Source organism: Gossypium hirsutum, chromosome D07, assembly GCF_007990345.1.
Source record: "Gossypium hirsutum isolate 1008001.06 chromosome D07, Gossypium_hirsutum_v2.1, whole genome shotgun sequence".
Taxonomy (NCBI): Eukaryota; Viridiplantae; Streptophyta; class Magnoliopsida; order Malvales; family Malvaceae; genus Gossypium; species Gossypium hirsutum.
The window spans coordinates 56,077,458-56,096,910 of NC_053443.1; the positions used below are offsets into that span (position 1 = coordinate 56,077,458).

At 35.9% G+C, this 19,453-nt stretch overlaps 2 protein-coding genes across 2 annotated transcripts; one reads left to right on the forward strand and one right to left on the reverse strand.

Annotated features, from left to right (window-relative positions):
• Positions 1-542: 542 nt before the first annotated feature.
• LOC107936712 (CDT1-like protein a, chloroplastic) lies at positions 543-4,039 on the reverse strand. Its single transcript, XM_016869468.2, has 7 exons — positions 3,527-4,039; positions 3,331-3,450; positions 3,015-3,249; positions 1,881-2,687; positions 1,299-1,500; positions 1,115-1,205; positions 543-876 (listed from the first exon to the last, which is right to left on the reverse strand). Exons 1-7 carry the CDS (start codon positions 3,817-3,819, stop codon positions 819-821), a joined length of 1,806 nt encoding a protein of 601 aa, XP_016724957.2. The 5' UTR covers positions 3,820-4,039; the 3' UTR covers positions 543-818.
• Positions 4,040-6,799: 2,760 nt separating this feature from the next.
• On the forward strand, positions 6,800-8,841 carry LOC107936730 (protein DMR6-LIKE OXYGENASE 1). Its single transcript, XM_016869483.2, has 5 exons — positions 6,800-7,080; positions 7,178-7,428; positions 7,495-7,813; positions 7,916-8,165; positions 8,426-8,841. Exons 1-5 carry the CDS (start codon positions 6,877-6,879, stop codon positions 8,455-8,457), a joined length of 1,056 nt encoding a protein of 351 aa, XP_016724972.1. The 5' UTR covers positions 6,800-6,876; the 3' UTR covers positions 8,458-8,841.
• Positions 8,842-19,453: the final 10,612 nt, after the last annotated feature.

Below are 19,453 nucleotides of genomic sequence, written 5' to 3' on the forward strand. Positions count from 1 at the left end.
TATAGGTTGGTGATATTGGATGGAAACCCAAATTTGGCAGCAGCAGCTTTTAGCAAACATAGAATGAACAGTGTGCAATGGTAAGTTAAACATTTGATGACTAAATTTTTAATTAAACTAATCATTGCATTAATTAAGCATCTTATAGTGTTGCAAGTCGTTGACAAATTAGAAGGCCAACAACATAAATTAGCAGTGATTAATTAAACACCTTACTCCCCTCTCCCAATTTGAAATATATGCCAAAGATAAAAAAAAGACAAATTAAAAGGCCTTTTTCCAGTGTTTTGGTAGAAATGGAAACTTGGAAACATGAAATATGAATTGGCTTTTAGTCTCACAGGAGACAAAGGAAGACGATTCTTTCAAGAACTGAATGATGCAGACATCCATTTTTATTTGGGGAAGACAAATATAATGTTTAAATTCAGGTGCCAACCAATCTGAAGAAACAAAGTTATGGATGGATGGGAAGAAAAGACAAAGCAACAAGATGAAATTTTAAGTGCTGCTATTTTTCTTAAAGTATCTGAAGAGAATTGTTAATCAGAAATACTGCATTCAGTATTATTAAATCATCTCAGAATAATTTGCAGATTATGAAGTCACATATTAGTCAAGCAAGCACTTGCTTTGACAAGATTGATTAAACTCAATACTAGGGTTCATCTTACCATTCATAAATCTTCTACCTAAATAAGGTCCTACATACATCAAACTTTGTACAAAAACTTTACAAAAGCTGAATGATGCATGAACTCCAGCTGACAATATGATTTCTTATATAATTTAATGAACCTGGGCACTGATTTCCCAGCTCATTTCGCTTCTTGGAGTCGCATTCGTATTGACTCAGGGCTCGACAGTTTATTGATGCTGAAAACAATCAATGGAAAGTCAATCAGTTAGTTCTCTTAGAACTCACCAACATATCCAACATATGTTCTGATGAATATGATTTCTTCTAATAAGCACATTTTGTGCTAAATGTCTTAGAAAATACAAACATTTTTATGTTTTATAAGTAAATATGTGAACAATAATCCAGCAACTATCACCATGCCAAATGAGGGGAAAAGGTGGCAATATTAGTTATCAAATTAATTGTACTCACCAAACAAGTAAATCCCCAGCAGTGGCAGTCTTTTCAGATATCCATTCAGGAACTAGTTCTAGCAACAGGTTTAGCTGCTCTTCAACTTCTCCTGGGAAAGCAGGGCAAAACATGGTTCAACTAATGTTTTCATGAACCAAACAAATATCATGAGCTGGACTATCAGTTTAGCATAAAAACTAACCTCTATCAGCAATATCACAATGACCAGCAATTATTTTGTGTGTTAGCTCTTCTTTGGTAATAACAGAGCGATTTAAGGACTGGAATAGATAGTGAATCATGCTGAAGAGCTTAGGTAGGCAGGCAATCATCTGTTGTCGTCTTTTTGCTTGTGAGATTGCTGGATCTAGGTCCTCCATTGCTTTCCTCTCTGTCTCCCTTATCTGCAAAGATAATTAATGGTTACTTTAAATTAAACCAAAGCGCAACTCACACAGTTCCATATGCTATTCAAATGTTCACTTCCGACTAAATATTATCCTAAACGATGCCAATAAAGAGTAAGATTGCAGGATATATTAGTTGCTAAGCTCATTAACTAATATGCAGAAGTGCATTTGCCGAAGATCCTTCATTCTTGTTACGATAGGAGAAGAATAGTGGATGTCTCATCTTATATATTGATTAACTGTCCCTAATTCTGTATCTAAAAGGAAATGCAAAAGAAATGACGGCGACCAATTACTTGGAGTGTTAGTAATGCATGCAGATGTAATTCATGCTCTAGAATGATGATAGCAAAGTGAATTCAGAGAGGGCTTACTGAATGCAGAAGGCTCTCAGGTAGGATAGACAGAACGTCATCATCATTATCAACAGGATTGCTTTCCATCTTACACACTTCATCAACAACTTTCTCTTCCTTAACAGGAGTGTCAAATTTCAAGGACCTGGTGCGCGGTGGCCGCCTGACTAACTTGCTTGATAGATTGGAAGAAACCTCATCTGGGCTCATGTAACATCTCTTTTGCGGCTGCAGAGTAGGTGTGGCAGTCATCAGCCTGGCAGGAGTTGAAACTAGTTTTGCAGGTGTGGACTGAAGACAGCCAGATTTTGTAGGGGACTTATCTTCAGTTTCCAATGAATTTATCTCTTTGACTGGAGTTGCAGGGAGGCAAAGTTTGTAACTTGGCTCACATATAGTTGGTTTAGATAAAAATTTAGTTGGGGACTGAATTGGAGCAGAGTTAGTTTCAATGCCTTTGACAGATTTGCAAGCACATTTTTCTGCAACTTGTGAAGACTGAAGAGAAACCTTTGAACATTTTTCGACAACCTCTTGAGCTTTGCTTGTGGCTTTCCTGGAAAAGCTCTTTCGAAATGATCTCGATACATGAGATGCTACCACAGGTAGCTGGTCATTAACTGCATCAGGTAATGTCTCCACATCCAGTTTTGAGTTGGAATTTGTGTGTTTAGATGGTTGTGGTTGAGCTTCCTCTTTAAGAACTTCACCTTGCGATGTCAAGGATTGCTGTTCTGTGACTATCTCAGTTGATGAACTCCACTGCGAATTTTGCTTTGAACGATTGAATGGCTCTGGGAGATCATCTTCAGGAATTTCATCAACCTGAAAGCACAACAATTAACGTCAACGCAACATGATACATGAAAAAAATAGTTAGAACAACATTAGTAAAGTTTTAGCTTCCAAACCACTAGAAACATTTTGTAGGCCTCAAAATGTGAGCTTACTAGCAAGGGTAGTTTGTACCAGCCATCGGAGCTATTCACATACTTTACAACGAAGTTTGTGTACTTAATTTTACATCTAGCAAACTTCAATCTTAAAAGTTACAGCTCAATTAGAAAGAGTTAATTAGATTATAAAACTAAGCCAAATAATCCAAATATGATAGCAAGAACCACACAAAGATTACTAAACTGAAGAGAATACCTCAGGATGAGCCTCGAGATAGTCCATGAGCCGAGCTCGAAAAACCCTCCTCATGTTCGGATTCTTAGTCTCAGATTTAGAGTTATCCCCACAGTCAATCGCACTGGCAATGATACAGACGTGGAGATCTGGTTTCATACAACTAATTCTCTCATCAAATATCAGCAATCTCTTTATCTCAATCGCCTCTGGTAGAATATGCTTCAATTGAGCCAAGTGACCATATGAAAACCTCCTGTAAATCAACCCCCCAAAGATGAATAAGTAAAGAACGCAGTTTACACAGAATAAAAATGATAAAGCCAAATCGAGTTACCTGTCGGTTAAGCACTCTACTTTGGGGCAAATATTAGTAAAAGTAGGCATCGAACCCTTAAGTTTTAGCAGCCGGATTGCAGAATCCAAGCTATCGAAAAACCCGCACAAAATCTCGTACCTGTTTCACAAATATTCAATCAATAAAAACATACATTGTTTAAAAGGAAATTTGGGTCATAAGAGGTGAGACTTACTTTTCAGGGAGCTTATCGGAACTGTCCCTGGAGGTTTTGGGAGGGGGAGATTCGGCTGTCCATGATAAGATCTGTTTTCGAGCCGATTTGATCTGGTTGGTCTGAGTTTGGGGCTGGATCTGGGCCGCTTGCCGGACCTCCTTGATGGAGAGAGCAGAGCTACGGTTGCGAGCGCGACTGGGAAGCTGGGAGGCGCGCTTGGCTGGGGTTTTAGAAACGGGTGAGTTGGAGGTTAGATTGAGAGACTTTTTGGATTTCAGAGGGGTGGATTGAAGAGAATCTGACGAGTTCATCTCTGGAAAAATTACAAAAGATAACGAAGAGAGGCGGGAGTTAGCGGCGGAGGACGAGAAAGGGTGGGAGAAAATAAGAGGGCTATAATGTGGCGGGAAATCTAAGTTGGCACTACTATCTATACTTGACACGTGTATTCCCGCCAAATTGGCCCGTTACGTCCCGCGGGTTCCCTTTTAACAAAGGTTTCGATTCATGTACATGGACTTACTAAAATCAGACCTATATTACAAAAGGGATGAAATCAAATTTTTATCTCTTATTTTCAATCAAAAATTCTTTTTCATTTCTCAAAATCTATCATTTATCCATCAACCCGATTATATACCCATTCACCACGTACCCATAATGGATATGGTATCGTCGAGTGGGGACTAAAATTAGAATGTGATTAAATATTTTTGCCGCCTCCAATGGTTTTGAGCAATTCTGCCTATAAGCCTCCTTCCGTTCATGACGTGGACGATTTTGTTGGATGGCGTGATGATAAGAGGTGTACATTTACGGTTCGTTCTATTTACTTGTCTATTTGTGAGATGGAAAGAGATAAGAGTGATAAAATTTGATACTTACCGGGATCTCAAAGGTATGAATCTTCCTTTGGCTTGCATATTTAAATAGGGTCCTTACTAACGATGGCGAGCGAGAAGGCACCTTACTTCCATGCAAGCTATAAGGTGTGTGTGGAAATTCAACAGAAACCATTAATCATGTTTTGAAGTTTTGTTCCCCAGTTGTGGCAACATGAGTGGTGGTGGTCAAACCGAATAAAATACAGGAATTCTTTAACATTAACCTGGAGGATTGGTTTGATATTAACCTATTAGATCCCGATTATTTTGCTTGTAGTCTTAATGTTTGACCAATCCTTTTTGGTCTCATCTGCTGGCATATTTAGATTAGAAGAAACAATTTTGTTTTTAATGCATACTTCTTTGAATGTGATAATTTCTTTAGAAGAGCTACAAAATGAGAGATGTTTATCTTCATTCTAAACAATCTAAAATTTGTAGATTAGTTAGGTGGATTCCACCTAAGAATGGATGGTATAATGTAAACACCAATGGTGTTGTTAGCAATGTGTTTGGGAATGATTCAGCTGGTGGTTTAATTCATTTCTAATATGGCAATTGGATTGTTGGTTTTTCTAAAAATATTGGTCGTTGTTTTGTACTCAACGTTGAGCTTTAGGGTTCTCTTGAGGGACTACAGTAGCTTGAAATCTAAGGTTAAAATGGGTAGTGCATGAGATGGATAGTATTACAACTATTCATTTGATTCAAGCAAATTCAGTAGAACAACATCACACAATTGTCTTACGAGCTATTAAAGATCTATTCCAACTATCTTGGATGGTTCGGGTTACACATGTATTTAGAGAGGGTATCCAGATAGCCGATGGTTTGGCATCAATAGTGTCTTAAAGGCCTCTAGGTAGGTATATCTACTATTTTTTTACCCAACCAACCCCAAAAAATAAATATTTAAAGAATTCCCTAACTTCAAAAACAATGATAGGGATGACTTAAAATGAACAATGGCCGGTGGTATGACACCCAAGTCAATCATCTTCCAATCATTGCATGGGTAGTTTTAAAAAAAATACTTTTTTTTTGTTGCTGACACTACAATGGTCAGCATCCGTATGTATTTTTATGTATTTTTTAAAAAAAAATATGGGTATTTCTCGGTTCAAAAAAATATTAATATTTTTATTAGGTGTCAACATCTAGGTGGTTGGCATCTAAAATTTTTCTTTAATTTTTTCGGTATTTTTTTGGTGCCGACACCTGTGACAGGAAAAATAATATTTTTTAGCTGACACCTTCTCTCTACCGACACCGATACAATTTTTAATTATTTTTTTTGCTGGTGTGCTCTGATTGCCAGTACCATATATACAACTTTTAAATAGTATGATTTGAAATTTTCTAAATAATGTATTACAATTTTTTTAGTGAAATTTTCTAAACAATATACAACTTTATTTCTTATTGAAACTATAAAATTGCATTAAATTTCTTCTTGCCTTGAAACCATAAAAAACCATTAATTAAATTTATTAATGCAATTTCATATACAATTTTATTTTTTCTCTATTGAAACCATAAATGTTAAACTCTTCATTTTTTTCATTTTCTTCTCTTGTTTCCTTGACTGTTGAATTTTTTTTTCATCTTTTTCTTTTGTTTTATTTACCCACCAAGTATTATAATAAGTAAAATAAACTCAAAAGTATTTTTTTTTCATACCAAATATTTAGAGCATATTCTCTACTCATATTATGTTATTTTCTTCAAATATTTTCTCATGCAACTGAAGACTTAGGAGTCACATTGTTCTAAGCTTGAAGAAAAACCAAATGGTCATTGATCCCGGCAACTAGAGCATGCTGACAAAAAAAATTTAAAAATCACAACAGTGCTGGTGAAGGAAAGGCCAACACTAAATTTTTTTTCCTGCCACGGGTGCCAACCACCACAATGCCAACACAAAAAAATGCTGGAAATTTTTTTTTTCCAGTGCTAACCATTGTAGTGCCAACACCAAAAAAAATATTTGTTTTTAAACTCCCATCAATCAACTACTAATGATTGGGGGATGATTGACTTGGGTGTCGGCCATAGGGTGTCGACACTACCTGGCACTGTTCATTTTAAGTCATTCCCATGATTGTTTTTGAAGTTGACTCATTCTTATAGATATTTATTTTTTGGGGGTTAGTTGGGTAAAAAAGCCTATATCTACATACAACACTCGTGATGAAGTCCTTCAACCACTAAATAATGATTATTCTGGAATAACTTGGCTTCGCTTATCCTAATTTTATCTTCTTATTGTAAAAAGAAAAATTACCATCAAGGTCTTGTCGTTGCAGGGTCAGAATGCAAATTCTTCATATTTTTGAGGTTATTTGAAAACGACTATATCTATAATTTCCGCCATGAATATTTCTTGTATCTTATAGCAGGTGCGATTATTACAAGATAAAATATTTCGTTGCATTGACTTATATTCTCAAAAACGAAAAAGAAAAAGCAGCACACATTCAAGAGATGGAGAAGCTTGTTTCAAGCTGGTCCAAAAACAAACCTTTGCCTGAATCTTATATATTCCCACCGGAAACAAGACCCGGCAACCTTATTGTTCCTACTTGCAAAACTATTCCAGTCATCGATCTCTGTAACGCTGAGGGTCGAAATCGAACCGATATCGTTCAGCAGATTTTGAAGGCCAGCCAAGAGTATGGATTTTTCCAGGTTAAACACACACAAATGAAAGATTTATTATCAATTTCCTATGACCAACTGCTGTGTTGAATTTGCTTCGTCCTCATAAAAGGTTCTTTGTGAACAGGTTGTTAACCATGGAATTTCAGAAAATCTAATGAATGAAAGCATGGATGTGTTCAATGAGTTGTTTGAGATGCCTGATGAAGACAAGGTCATTCTCTATTCCGAGGACCCCAAAAAAAGTTGCAGGCTTTTGACAAGCAGCTTAAACTATGATCGGGAAAAGGTTCATCAATGGCGTGACAATCTAAGACACCCTTGTCATCCTTTACAAGATTGCATCAAACATTGGCCTCAAAAGCCAATTCGATACAGGTAAAAGGTATACCCCTGAATTTTCTCTCTTCCTTGTTTCATTTTCTCAGTAAAAAAACTTTGCAGGGAAGTTGTAGCTGCATTGTCGATTGAAGCAAAGAAATTGGGTTTAAGGATCCTGGAGTTAGTTTCTGAAGGGTTGGGGCTAGAATCTGGATACTTTGGGGATAAATTAAGTGAAGCTCTGCACCTATTTGTTAACCATTACCCACCCTGTCCTGACCCGAGTTTGACCCTGGGAATAACCAAACATTGCGACCCTAACCTCTTAACCATTCTCCACCAGGGAGATGTACACGGCCTTCAAATCTTCAACAATGAGGAATGGATTGGTGTTGAACCGCTGCCCAATGCTTTCGTGGTTAACATTGGCAACCAGTTACAGGTACTGCTAGTTCCCCTGTGATGATTCGAAATTTTCAAACACACCAAAAAGACTAGTTTACTCATTGATTAAAATATATTGGTTGCTTTTGCTTATATATAGATTATAAGTAACAATAAGCTGAAGAGTGGTGAACATCGGGTGGTTACAAACTCAAGGGTCGCTCGAACAACAGCTGCCTTCTTCATTGCCCCTTCTGAGGATAGCATTATAGAGCCAGCGATATCTCTTGTTGGCGAAGCTTCAGTTTATAGAGCATTTGAATATAAAGACTTCGTACTTGATTACCTCTCCCACATGGGCAACAATGAAGTCGTACTGGGGCGATTTGAATCGCAAAGCTTAAATAACGGTACTCCTGTTGGCTTTAACAATAAGTCCAATTCCTTAATTTCTTTCTTCTGTTTTACATTATTTATTGTACTGTTTTTATTTTTTCTGCTTTATTCATGCTCAAATTTGTTCGCAAATATCGAATTTGTCATGTCATTGAATAAGGCACCGAGTGTTTTCCTCCAGTGCGGTGCAATGTGTAGTTTTTTTTTATCTCACGCTGCAGTATCGTTACAATAACTAATCTTACTGCCACCACTATTTTCACACTAATCGCAGGTAAACGCACCACCCATCCAAAGGGGCCCTAAGTTTGAGCTATCTAGACTTGGATCATGGGCCGGACTACCCGTCCAGGCCCAAAGGCACGCTTGAAAAGTGAGAGGATTTTGGCAAAAATATAAGCTCAAAAAATGGGTTTAAATAAAAAATAAGCTCGTTTTCTAAATGGGCCGAGCCTCGGGTAGAATTTTTTGTCTAGGCCCAGCCCAATTCGACCCAAATAAGTTGGTTTCTTACTATTTTGTTGTTGTTTTGCTATTGTTTTTTTAAATTTTGTTGTTATTGTTTGGATATTGTACAATTCTTGTTTTATTGTTAATTTTGCAAATATTTTAAAGGCATTTGCTTGTTGAGTTGCAACTATTTTAATGTTATTTAAGTATAAAATTTTTTAATATATTTTCAATTTGTTGGGAAAAAAGATCATTTTAATATTTTTAGTGTATATGATGTATTATACTTTTTAAGTTTGCTATTATATAAAACAATCTAAAATAAATAAATACGGGCGGGCTGGGTTAGGCTTGATTGTAGCATCTGTAATCTGGACAGAGTTTGGGCAGAATTTTAGGCATATTTTCACGTCGAGCTCGGATTTAGAAAACAAATCTAAAATTTTGTATCGATTCGGTCCATGATCAGGTCTAATATTATCTAATAAGAATGTGTTAGTAATTAGGTTGATAATAATCAATATATAGTATGATGTTTGTTCGATTCAAACCTTTGTTAATGGTTTGTCTAAACATGTAGAAAACTACTCAAACGAAAGTTCACCTTGCTTGTGATCGAGTTTATTAATTATTTGCATGAATTTAGAGCTATAGGTGATTTGCATTTTGTTTTGAGTTGTACCAAATAAATGCAACCTCAAAGTCTTACCCTTGCCGGTAACTCATACACGCTTGCTTGGAGTTATTATTGTTAGTACAAATTTTCGGTGAGGAAAATTTCGAACACACGAATGAGACTTGAACAAAAAATAAAGAAATAGGACAAGGCTCCAAGGCGTATATCAAGTCACTATCTTTAAGATTATATTCGCCCCCACCTATATTCAGTGTGCAAAAGAGTTTCAAGCAAATTAACCTCGAGCATACAATGAAGCCGATATCTATTTGCGCTTTGCACTGACAAGAATAGTCCACTAAGCATTGAGCAATGTATAACAAGAAACTCAATTTCTACAAAAAATTCTGCAATAAAGAAATTCTTTATAAAATAATCTAATAATATTAAAAGAATGGAGTAGAGGTGCTCATGGGCCGAGCCGAGCCCAGAAAAAAATTTTGGCCCGCATCCTAGGCCCGGGTCCTGCCCAGCCCGAAATATGGGCCTGAGATTTTGTCCAGGCCCAGCCCGAGAAAAAATTCCTAAGCCCGAGCCTGACTCGGCCCGGCCCATTTTTTTAATAAAACACTAGAAATTTATTTTTAAAAAAAGTATTTTAAAAATATTTTAAAATTTTAAAATATATATTTATTATATTTGGGCCGGGCCAGGCCGGGCTTGGGCCAAAAAAGTGGTGCTCGAGGCCCCGCCCGTTTTCTAAACGAACCTCATTTTTTTGTCCAAGCCCATATTCCGGGCCTATATTTTTACCCAAACCCTCCCATATTTCGGAAGGATAGAAAGAATATTAGAATTTGTTGGTGTGATTTCCAAATGAAATTTCATTTCTATTTATAGGAATTTTCATATCTCTTCATAGACATATTTCAGTAGGTGTGTTTTCTGAATAATTATATCTTTAAAAAGACACATAATTATTCATTTAATATTAAGATATTCAAATAATATTGCTTGAATAGTTATAAATTTATCAAAAATCAAGTGATATAACTCTTGACTAATAATAAAAAAATTTGACTTTTGATTAATTGCACAATTTCCTTTATAGTTATTAAAACATTATAAATATTTAAAAATTATAGATAGAATCTTCGTTTCGAAGCTTGATGGTTCTCTGGTTTTTTTCCCGAGTCTACAGTTTGATCATGTTTTGGTAATTTAACTTGATTCCGATTTATTGCAGGGTTTACAACCAAATACCAAAACCTAAGTGGGTGATTTCTATGGGGAATTGTGCGAATGGTGGTGGATACTGCCACTACTCGAGCTGTGTTGATAGAGGTTGTGGTAGAATAGCCCCTGTTGACATCTATCTTCCTGGTTGTCCACCGATGGCCAATTGCAGCAAAAGATTAAAAGGCGCAACTACTTCCTCCATTGGTGGTCTAAGTAAAAGGATATCACAATTTGCTTGCCTTCTTGGCTATTTTGAACGCCATATTTAGAGCAAATAAACTAGGTGAAAAGCACATATAGATGGAACAGGAATAGATTGCTTGTATGGTTGACTGTACGTTTTGTGTTCTGGGGATGCGACTTTAGTTTTCATTGCAAGTTTTAACGCACATTCTTAATGCATTTTTTCGAATCGAGTGAAATATTTTTCGAGTTAATCGAGTTTACGAGTCCTATTTTATCATCTTAATTGAATTTAAAATTTTTTCGAATCGAGTCGAGTAAAATTGTTCGAGTTAAATTAAAAAAAATTAAACATGTCAAATAAAAATATTGTTATATTATAACTAATTCCATGTTAGAGTACCTAAATTTGAAATCATATATATTTGAAAAATCTTTCAAATTTCAAAGCAAAATAATAAAATAATAAGATACTTGAGTATGATAAATTTGAATCATTAATTAGGTCCCAAAATTATTATTTTAGAAAATTTTTTAAATTTAAATTTTTTAATATATTTTTAGATTATTTTTTAAATTTTATAATTTTTTATAATTTTTTAAAAATATAAAATTTAAATTTTTGAAAATTATTTTATTTTTTGTAATTTTTGTTATGAGGGAGACCAATTTGCTTATTTTCAAAATTGACAGGGACCAAACGAATATTTACACTAATTTGTTATTCGAATTATTCGAATTGTGAAATTCAACTTGACTCAAACTCGAAACTTGAATTGAGTTATTCGAGTTGATTCGAAAAATTCAAATAACTCAAAATTCAAATTTTTTTCGATTCTTTCAAATAGAATCGAGTTTTGCTTACTCCTACTTTCATTGACAAGAAAATCTCTAATGTGTGTTTGTTTCATAGAAAACGATTTTCAAAATTTGTTTTAAAAAAATCTGTTAAACAACAAAAAATTTCTTTTCACAAAGTCATCCAACCACTTGAACATAGTTGGTCAGTCAATTTCATGGGTTTAAACTTTGGGCATCAAAAATAAAAAGAAAGTTATTATAATACCCAAATTTTGTTCGGCCCGAGCCCTAGTATTAAAACCAAAATATATATATACATAAAATAAATAAAATGTTCAGTTTTTTTTACAATAGCAGGCCTAAATCCCAGTGGCCCAAATGCTTAAGTGCTACCCACTAAGGCCCAAACCTAATTTGCCCTTAGCCCAATCACGAAGTGGCCCAACGCAAAATTAGAAGCAGAAACCCTAGCAGCTTCAGCGCCGCAATCAAGCTCTGCCCTCGCATGTGCGCCACCGCCTCCACGCCCAGCTGGCCCCGTACGGCCGAACCTGCGCGCAGACAAACAAACAACACCAACAGAGAAACAACCAGCAACGAAAAAGAAAACGAAAACGTGGCAATAACAGATTTTTTTATTGTTATTTATTTTGGTAATCTTGGCTATAAAAAGCCAATATAAGCGCTATCAACGGACTTTTTTTTTTCTACACACACACGATCAATACACAAAAAAAAAATTCAAAAAGCAATAGACTGAGTTTTGAAGGTTTTTTCCTTCTTTTTTTCTCCTCTCTGCATTTTTCTTTTTTTGTTTTTTATTATTATTCGAGCTTAAAAAAAAGAGAAAGGTGAGAGATCATACCTTCGCTAAGACGCTGTAGAAGCTCCGTTCACTCCGCTCGAATCGGGGTGGGCAGAACTTCGGCTGGTTGAAGCGGCGCTGAGAGGGGAGGGCGTTTGGGTGTTTTTTTTATATGTTTATTTTTTTATTTTCGTTTTGAAAAATGAAGATGTGGCTGCCAATTTAGGGTTTTACTTTTGACCCTTACATGATGTACGAAACGGCACCGTTTGGAGTCTGATCAGTGGCTCCAAAATGGTGCCGTATTGACCCAGATCCGTGCGCGACCCGACCCGCCCCATGGGGGATCTGCGCGCTCATGTTAATTGGGCTATTTTCAATCCCGGTCCCTCCGCCTTTTATGATTTCGCGATTAAACTTTTTTTATTTTGCCTTGAAATTTTTGTGTTGTTTTATTTTGGTCCTTTTCGAAACGCTGCGCATAGAAAGACTGGGATATTTACTGTTTAGATCCCTGCTTCTTCGCGCGTATTGTAATATAGTCCATTGCATCCTTTCATTATTTACTATTTGTACCTCATGTTTTGTTGTAGTTTCAATTTAATTCTTAACCTTTATTTTGATTGTTTTAATATATACTATTTTAAATCGGTTTATTTTTTTAATTTTACATTACTTTATTTACATACTTTAAACTATTGTATATAGCACTATTTCTAATATATATACATATATGTTGTTTAGTTTTAAATGGTTTTATATATTATTATTTCAAAATTTGATTATCTTTAAATTGGTTTATTTTAAGATTCCCTTTTATATATTATATTTAACCCATATTATATGTTATTTTAACTTGCTTTGTAAATGATCTATTTTAATTTATCGTATACATCATTTTGTTTTTAGTCGCTTTATATATTAATTTTAAAATTATCCTATACTATTTGCTTTAAATTTATTTATATTCACTATCTAAAACATGTTTACATACACTGTTTACTTAGTTTTATCACCTATTTTAATTATTTTGCATGTCTATTTTTAAACTTTATTTTATTATACACTTAATTTATTTCAACTTTTGTAAACTTTCATATATATGTATATATATACATGTACATTATTGATTTTTTAATTTATTAGCTTTTAAATGTTAATATTTACACGTAATCACTACTCTCATGTGTACGATATTTGTTGACACCATTTTTTGGATGAAAACGGGGTCGACTTGGATTTTGAAAAAAAAGAATGAAAACGGGAGTCGCCACCAATCCTTTTTTGACGAGGTGTGATTGGGTCACCTCAAAAGGTGGTTGTTTTTAATAAATGATTTAATTTTATTAAAACAACGATTTTGGTCTACGAAATTCAGAAAAATGAGTTCGGGAGTCGGTTACGCACGAGGAAGGATTAGCACCCTCGATACGCCCAAAATTGGTACCTAGTTGATTAATTAGTGTCTTAGTGTCGAAAATTTGAAAACTTGAAAGAATTTAAAATACGATCCCTCTTTGTAAAGAAAATGCTCAAATGTTAAGGACCTTCTCGTCTCACAATATAAAATGTCACATCCAGTAAGTTAGGACACGACATCTTGAATTTTCGAGAACGAGCTTGCCTTTTATATAAAAATTCGTGTATTTCAAAAGGTTATTCAGTTAGTTAAGGTGAACGAGGAAAATCGAAACCCAGTAAGTTAGGGCACGTTTCCTCGAATTCCCAAACACCGAATATTGCCTTTACTTGCAAAAATCTTATTTCGAGGTAACGAAATGCCATACCCAGTAAGTTAGGGAACAACACCTCGTATCTCCGAGAATAAGCATTTTTCAAAACTCATGTCACGATTTAAAAGAGTATTCCGTTATTTAGGTTAAAGGAGAAAAATCGAAACCCAATAAGTTAGGGCACGATTGTCTCGAATTACCAAATACGGAATATTACTTTTATGAAAGAATTATTATTGGGTTGGATATAATGATAATAAGAATAATATTAAAGTAAAGTAAACAATAATACTATATATAAATGTATATATATATGTATATAATAGAAATACACACTACTATATAATAATAATAAATATAGAAATACAAAAAGCAAATATAATAAAAATATTAAATTAAAGTAATAAAAAATAATACTATATATAAAATATATATATACATAAAAATATACACTAATATATAATAGTAATAGTGATAGCAAAAATAATAAAAATATAAGTAATATTAATAATATATTAGAATACAAAAGTAAAGTAATAACAATAGGGGTGATAATAATAATAATACAAACAATAATACATATATATAATAATAGTAGTTAGAAATAAAAAATAATAAAAGTAACAATAATGATAGTAATAATATAAATAAATATGGAGAGGGCATATATAATATAATAATAATATAAAAATAATATATACATGAGAAAAATAATAATAATATAAATAATAGTAAAAATAATAAAATAATAAAACAAAGCTCTCAACTCTCTTTCTCCCTCTTTTCTAAATCCGGCCGTTGGTCCGGCTTTGCTTCGGTCATGGACCCCCACGGGCCGCCATTGGCGCCACCGTACACGGCGGCCGGACCTCAAAAAACCTTTTTCGATAATGAAAATATGGATAAGCTTCTTACTTTTATTTTTACTTTCGTATAAAAAAACAAAATAAAATTGAAAGGAAAACAATAAACAAACAAAGAACTAAAGATAAGAATAGACAAAAGAAACCTCTTTTGCTTTGATCTTTGATTAATCTCCAAAAACTAGCCTTTCCAAGAAACAAAAATAACCTTTTTTACAAAAAAACACCTCCAAAAAACAAAAAAAACCTCTTCCAAAACAAAGAACAATCCTTCTCCAAAAAACCAAAAACCCACCTCTAAAAACAAAGTCTTGAATGGCTTTTATAGCCAAATTTTACAAGTGGAGTGGTTGGGGTGGTTTAGGTGGCCAAGGGTGGTGGAGTTGGTGGCTAAGGTGGGTGGCCAACAAAGGTGGTGGAGTAGGTGGCTAAGGTGGGTGGCCAACAAAGGCGGTGGAGTAGGTGGCCAAGGTTTTTATTTATTTATTTATTTATTTTTTGTGTTTGGGTTGGGATTAGGTTGGTTTAAGTTGGGCCAAAATTGGGCCTTTACAGCTGCCCCTCTTTGCTCATTTTCGTGTAACGAGAATAGAGCAAAGACATCAAAAGGGCCAATTTTGCCCGGTCTTGCCGAGTCTTGATTTTTTGGTGCTCATCTTCTTCCAGTAGCCTTATTCCAGTCTGCTACGTCTTGTTGCTTCGATCCACTCTACTGCAACTTCAGATACGCCTTGTAGCTTCAATCTACTCTGCTACGACTCCATGGGGATGAGATTTGTGTTTTTAGTCTGCTCCACTACTACTTAGGGAGATAAGACTTGATGCGATCTGCTTCACTATTGCTTAGGGAAATAAGATCTGTGGTTTTATCTGCTCCACTACTGCTTAGGGAGATAAGACTTAATGCGATCTACTCCACTACTGCTTAGGGAGATAAGATTGTAATCTTCAATCTATTCCACTGTTGCCCAAGGAGATAGAACTACTGGCTTTAATGTACTCCACTGTAATCGGAGAGGTAAAATCCGCCATCTTCGACCTGCAATCTATTCCACTGCTAAATACAGGGAGATAGAGTCTGTTTTCAATCCACTTCCTACCAATATAGGAAGGCAGGATCTGCAATCTTCAATCTATTCCACTGCCAGATACAGGGAGATAGAGTTATCGGCTTCAATGTACTCCACTGTAGTCACAGGGAGGTAAAATCTACCATCTTCGATCTGCTTCGCTGCCTAATACAGGAAGGCAAGATCTGCAATCTTCAATCTATTCCACTGCCAGATACAGTGAGATAGAGTTATCGGCTTCAATGTACTCCACTGTAGTCAGGGAGGTAAAATCTGCCATCTTCGATCTGCTTCGCTGCCGAATACAGGAAGGCAAGATCTGCAATATTCAATCTATTCCACTGCCAGATACAGTGAGATAGAGTTATCGGCTTCAATGTACTCCACTGTGGTCAGGGAGGTAAAATCTGCCATCTTTGATCTGCTTCGCTGCCAAATACAGGAAGGCAAGATCTGCAATCTTCAATCTATTCCACTGCCAAATACAGGGAGATAGAATTATCGGCTTCAGTGTACTCCACTGTGGTCAGGAAGGTAAAATCTGCCATCTTTGATCTGCTTCGCTGCCAAATACAGGAAGGCAAGATCTGCAATCTTCAATCTACTTCACCACCAGTATGGGGAGACAAGATCTGCATCTTGGATCGACTTCCTATCAATATAGGAAGATAGGACCTGCTATCTTCGATCTACTTCACGCCAATACATGAAGACAAGATCTGCTTTCTGCGATCTACTTCGCCACCAATATGGGAAGACAAGATCTGCATATTGGATCCACTTCCTATCAATATAGGAAGATAGGATCTGCTATCTTCGATCTACTTCACGCCAATACATGAAGACAATATCTGCTTTCTGCGATCTACTTCGCCACCAATATGGGAAGACAAGATCTGCATCTTCGATCCACTTCCTACCAATATAGAAAGATAGGATCTGCTACCTTCGATCTACTTCACGCCAATACATGAAGACAAGATCTGCTTTCTGCGATCTACTTCGCCACCAATATGGGAAGACAAGATCTGCATCCTGGATCCACTTCCTATCAATATAGGAAGATAGGACCTGCTATCTTCGATCTGCTTCACGCTAATACATGAAGACAAGATCTACTTTAATGACTTCAATCCCTCCCATTGCAACTTCAAGGGTATAGGATCTGTTTCTTTGATCTGTTCTCTGGGGAATATGACCTGTAAAATCCATTTTATGGACCTATTTATGCCTAGTGTTTAGGATGGCATGATCAGAATGAATCAAATGCTTCTAACTAGATGTGTATGAATGAATGCAGAATGTCATGAGAATGATCCATTTTTAATGTTTGAGTTGTCATTGCTCATGTTTTATCACTGACGTGTTACAACGCCTTCTTGCTCGGCTGGCATATCCAAAGAAACACTTAGTCAGATTGCCCCCACTGCGAACGTCAAAGTTTAATCCACTGGGACATAAAATTTGTACCATCAATCTCCCACCGTAAACTAAGGGTAGAAGGATATGGCTTTTTCTCGATCCTCTGCTATCACAATTCAATGATACAGAATGTGAAACTCTTTGATCTCCTACACCATTCCCAAGGTGTCATACCAAATGTTTATGTACAAATGCAAAATTTCCTTCTCCGAGAAAACCTTTTCTTATTACTTGGTGAACATCGCTTGTTTGTTCATTGAAGCTTTGCCACCAACACGACATCTTGTCATTTTGTTCAATGTTTGGACAACAAAATTTGAAAGGATAGTCCCGACTTGGACTCTTCCTTTTTGGACACTTTGAATTTGGTGTGCTCTAAACAACAGTCCTGTTTCAGGCTCCTTCATTATTTAGAAATTTCTAGAGTAATATGCAAAACTCCAATTGCTTGAACATTCAGTTTATTAATAGTTATTCTAAATGTTTTTCGAGAAGGTTACCACAACGAACAAACAAATGTTATTGAGAACAAATCTCGAGATGAATGAGTTAATCGAGATAGCAAATTTTGCTAAGATAAAAAATGAAATAAGACAATGGACAAGAATGAAATTTTATTGGGGAGCAAAGCTTGAACTGAATACAATAATCAAGACAACAAATTTTGCCAAGATTCAAAGTATAAGATGACAACAGGTGCCCCAGATATCGCAGCACGAGCTTCCCTGCACAAGTTTTCTAAAGACCATTTAATATGTGTTTGGAATCTACAGTATTTTGTCGATACCCCAAGATGTCACCTACTCTTTCTTGCGATTCAGGTGTAGTAAGACCACCACATGCTTCAGATCCTGCTCAAAAATTCGAGCCGTTCCGTTCACCTCACGCTTCAAAATTCGAGCCGCCTTTTTCAGGTTTTCAACTCAAATCCCCTTTGGTCTCAAGGTGCCTTTTGCGGGTTTTTACCTTGGCCTCTCCCTTTTTTTTTTTTGAATGCCCCCTTTTTAAGTGAAATACTTCTTGACTGAGTCTAAATTTACAGGATTTGACAGGCTTTTACCATCCATTTCGCTCAGGATTAAAGCTCCTCCTGAAAAGGCCTTTTTTACCACATAAGGACCTTCCCAATTTGGCATCCACTTTCCTCTAAAATCCTTTTGTAGAGGAAGAATCTTTTTCAGCACCAGGTCCCCCTCGTAAAATTCTCTGGGACGAACTTTTTTGTTGTAAGCTCGCATCATTCGTTTCTGATACATCTGACCATGACGAATAGCTTTTAACCTCTTTTCTTCTACCAAGTTTAACTGGTCATATCTGGATTGAATCCATTCAGCCTCATCCAACTTTAGTTCAGTTAATACTCGGAGAGAAGGAATTTCAACTTCTATGGGTAAAACTGCTTCCATCCCATAGACTAAAGAAAATGGTGTTGCCCCGGTAGAGGTTCTAACAGAAGTGCGATATGCCAGGAGAGCAAAAGGTAATTTCTCGTGCCAATCTTTGTAGGTTTCAGTCATTTTTCCTATAATTTCTTGATGTTTTTGTTAGCTGCTTCCACGGCACCATTCATTTTTGGACGGTACGATGACGAATTGTGGTGTCTGATCTTGAACTGACTACAAACTTCCGCTATTGAGTTGTTGTTTAAGTTCAGCGCATTATCGGATATGATCCTTTCAGGCATCCCGTATCGACATATGATCTCTTTTTTCAGAAACTTGCTAACTGCCGACTTCGTGACATTTGCATATGAAGCCGCCTCCACCTATTTAGTGAAGTAATCAATAACCACAAAGATAAAACGATGCCCATTGGAAGCTTTTGGAGATATTGGCCCGATAACGTCCATTCCCCACATGGAGAAAGGCCATGGAGAAACCATAACATGAAGGGGTGAAGGTGGTGCATGCATTTTGTCACCATAAATTTGACATTTATGGCACATCTTGGCATAATTAATGCAATCCCCTTCCATGGTGGACCAATAGTATCCAAATTTCATAATTTGTCTGGCCATCGTGAAGCCATTGGCATGCGTTCCGCAGATACCTTCATGCACTTCTTCCAAAATTTCCTTTGCCTCAACAGCATCCACACACCTTAACAGTACTTGATCTTTC

Bases quoted from the DNA above. Each gene is read 5' to 3' on its own strand.
- LOC107936730 (XM_016869483.2), top strand. From the start codon at position 6,877: ATGGAGAAGCTTGTTTCAAGCTGGTCCAAAAACAAACCTTTGCCTGAA. The intron at 7,429-7,494 runs GTAAAAGGTATA...AAAACTTTGCAG, and splicing joins CAAAAGCCAATTCGATACAG to GGAAGTTGTAGCTGCATTGT. The intron at 8,166-8,425 runs GTACTCCTGTTG...CACTAATCGCAG, and splicing joins ATCGCAAAGCTTAAATAACG to GTAAACGCACCACCCATCCA.
- LOC107936712 (XM_016869468.2), bottom strand. From the start codon at position 3,819: ATGAACTCGTCAGATTCTCTTCAATCCACCCCTCTGAAATCCAAAAAG. The intron at 3,451-3,526 runs GTAAGTCTCACC...TTTGTGAAACAG, and splicing joins TCCGATAAGCTCCCTGAAAA to GTACGAGATTTTGTGCGGGT. The intron at 3,250-3,330 runs GTAACTCGATTT...GTTGATTTACAG, and splicing joins GTAGAGTGCTTAACCGACAG to GAGGTTTTCATATGGTCACT.